The sequence below is a fragment of the Triticum dicoccoides genome, chromosome 5A, assembly GCF_002162155.2.
Source record: "Triticum dicoccoides isolate Atlit2015 ecotype Zavitan chromosome 5A, WEW_v2.0, whole genome shotgun sequence".
Taxonomy (NCBI): domain Eukaryota; kingdom Viridiplantae; phylum Streptophyta; class Magnoliopsida; order Poales; family Poaceae; genus Triticum; species Triticum dicoccoides.
Genome location: NC_041388.1, coordinates 702,532,924 through 702,535,901, shown reverse-complemented (window position 1 = coordinate 702,535,901; position 2,978 = coordinate 702,532,924). Strand labels below are relative to the sequence as shown.

Genomic DNA, 2,978 nt, shown 5'->3' with positions numbered 1-2,978 from the left:
AGTTCTGCAGTCCATACTCTCTCTCTCTCTCCATCGTAGCACCAACATCTTCAACAACAGTTCTTTAGCTCCTCCAGCGACGCCCATGGCGACGTGGTTGCTCTATTTAACACTAGTCACCACAAGTTGAGGTTCATATCGTGTATACAAACTTTTAGATGTACCTAGGGTGACATATTTAGCTAATACTAGTAGTTTACCATTCTTGATTCTGTCGAGCCCTAATGTTCTAAGCTCTTAATTTCCCAGCAAGTTAATTAAAATATTCGATGCCAGTGTCGTGTGAGTTACTATTTATATATGATAAAAAATTAATTTTCTTTCTGTTTTCTTGTCCTTTGGAGATTGAAACCCTCTTTGTAAATGATGTAGTTCCTGGACAGACTCTTTCCTTGTTTATTTATAACAGTAGAGGGGCTTCCCCTATTGTTCATGCGTACAAAAAATCTGCTGCAAATATTATAACGAAAACATGTGAGCTCTCTAAGGTTGGTTGTAATGATAGTATTATAGCAAGTATCATGCATGTCAACTAGGTAATTTTAATGACGTGTCATAGAATTAAGTGAAGAAAGAGAGGGTTGAGTATCATATCATGATACCATATCATAATAAATGATATGCTACTATGTGTCATGCATGGCAATAAATAAAGTACCACATGATACTAATATATATGATACTATGCATTAGGGAGGTAATATCATACACGAGTATCATATGCATGATACTAGTATATGATACTCCCTATTACAACCAGCCTAAGACTACCCACAGTGGGAGTAACATAGGTGGTAACATCACACATCTCTAGGCAAAACATGTGATGTGGCGAGTAATTAATGAGGAAAAAGAGACATTTGGTAACATAGCCAGTTATTATAACATAACACATACCAAGACAAGATGAGTCTACAACCTAATAAATAAAGTGTTGCATGACACCACACATAAGTTACTCCCCACTATAGAGATAATGACACATATGCATGTTACTAGTCTAATTAAGTTACCACCCGTTGTGACTAGTCTAATCCAAACTCTCGTCCACACACTCGGGAGGGAGCACTAATGCATCCTTAACATACACGATCAATGCAATGCGGAATCCAAATGCACCATTAAGTGAACATGGCCGCATACAAATTGATGACATTTAAGACCTGGACAACAATCACATGTGCATTTAAATCATAGAGCACTGTGCTTTACTACGTATCAGTGATGTGTATTCACCAAATTAAACCATTGTATTTTTTTTCGTATTCGTTAATTCGCTATATTAAGTGGTAATCTCATAGCACAGATGGGCAGCTCAGATTTCATCCTCGCGTGGCGCAATGTCCCAAAAATTCATGTCCTAGGAATTCACTCCTACAAATCAAGCTAGTCAAAAGAAAATTTTCCTACAAAGGTTATGTAAACCATAGAAGACCTCAAACTATGTTCGAAGGAAAAATTTCCTCCATTTTTCCTTGTGTCCTTAAAAAAAACTCTGGCCTCTTCATCATGGCGATGCACACAGTTATAAGAATAAGTGAATCTACACTCTCAAATAAGTCTATATACATCTTTACGTAGTTCGTATTTAAATCACTAATAAAAAGACTTTTTTTTCTGCAGACGGCAACGGTTAAACATTTCAGGGTACATGCATGCACGGATGCACCCTGATTCGGCAACTACACATGTACACTACGCACCTGGGAGGCCACGCCAAGGACGCCGAGCGAGACCTTGGCCGCGTCGAGGTCAGGATGGTCGGCGCCGAGCTCTCGTACCACCGCGAACCCCTGGCTCGCCGGTGCCGGCGTGACGATCCTCATCCCGACCACATACTCGTGCACGGCGCCCTTCCCCCACAGCAAGCTCCCGTGCGCGCCCGTGGCCAGCAGGCCCCCGATGCTGACGCCGTACCAGTAGGGCGAGTGCGGCAGCGCGAGCCCGGCAGTAGCGGCGTCGCGAATCAGGTCCCGGAGCACTATGCGGCCCTCCACGGTCATCAGCCCTGTGGCGGTGTCGACGCTCACCGTCCGGTTGAGCTGTGCCGTGCTGATGATGGTGCCGTTGCGGCCGCCCGGGCAGGCCAGCTTGGGGAAGCTGTGGGAGTGCCTGGGGGCCGCCTTCACCTTGCGCCTGGCTGCCGCCGCGGCCGCCACGGCGGCCACCAGCTCCGCCTCGGTGCGCGGGAACACGGCATCGGCCGCGCGGCAGGCGGTGCGGTCCGGGAAGGAGCCGTAGACGTTGGCGAGGGTGCAGTCGGACGTGCCGCGGCCGCAGGCCACCGAGTCCGGCGGATGGCTGGAGCACGCGCGGCGGCTCAGGAGGAGGCCCAGCAGCAGGAGGAGAGCCGCCGGAAGCAACGACGACGACCTGCTAGCTTCCATTCCATCTACTGCGCTGGTGGCAGACATGGTCGACGTACTTAATTCGAGTGATGAGTATGCTCCTACTACTTGCACACGCAAGGCCTTGGGTAGACGACAGTGAGCTAATAAATGGCCACGTTACAAGGCGGACCCGCAAACCGTCCGGTCCGGACAGCATTGTCCGGACTGCGAGTGCCATCTAATGCGGCCTTGTATCGGTTCGTGGGATGGTCTGGACACGATTTCTCTCACAAATCAGAAATAAAAGTGGGTATGTTTCCGAAAGTCTGGACATGCGTAGCGTACGAGTCGGACACCCTGACCAATCCAAAACCCTGTCCAGACCCCATGACTCCATCCTCTTCATTTTCTTTCATTCCTTTTTTTCTCTCATGTTTTCGCCACCGCTCCACCACCACACCACACCCCTGCCGGAACTCTTCGTCTTCGTCACCTCCAGCAACTATTCTCATCATACCCAGCAACTGTTCGATGAATCGCCGGAGTTGAAAACAATTGTCCTTTCTTCTTTCTAGCAAAGGATTCTGATTTGGAGTACATATATGAGCAATATGTTGAGTCGTTCGACGAGGAGTATCGAAAAAGTTT

The 2,978-nt window shown here is 47.5% G+C and overlaps 1 protein-coding gene across 1 annotated transcript in view; it reads right to left on the bottom strand.

Annotated features, from left to right (window-relative positions):
* Window positions 1-2,414, bottom strand: part of LOC119300517 (probable L-gulonolactone oxidase 4) — a 14,237-nt gene extending 11,823 nt beyond the window's left edge. The window contains exon 1 of the mRNA XM_037577459.1: window positions 1,704-2,414. Coding sequence (XP_037433356.1) covers window positions 1,704-2,414 — 711 coding nt within the window. The remainder of the gene's footprint in view (window positions 1-1,703) is intronic.
* Between the last annotated feature and the right edge of the window lie 564 nt (window positions 2,415-2,978).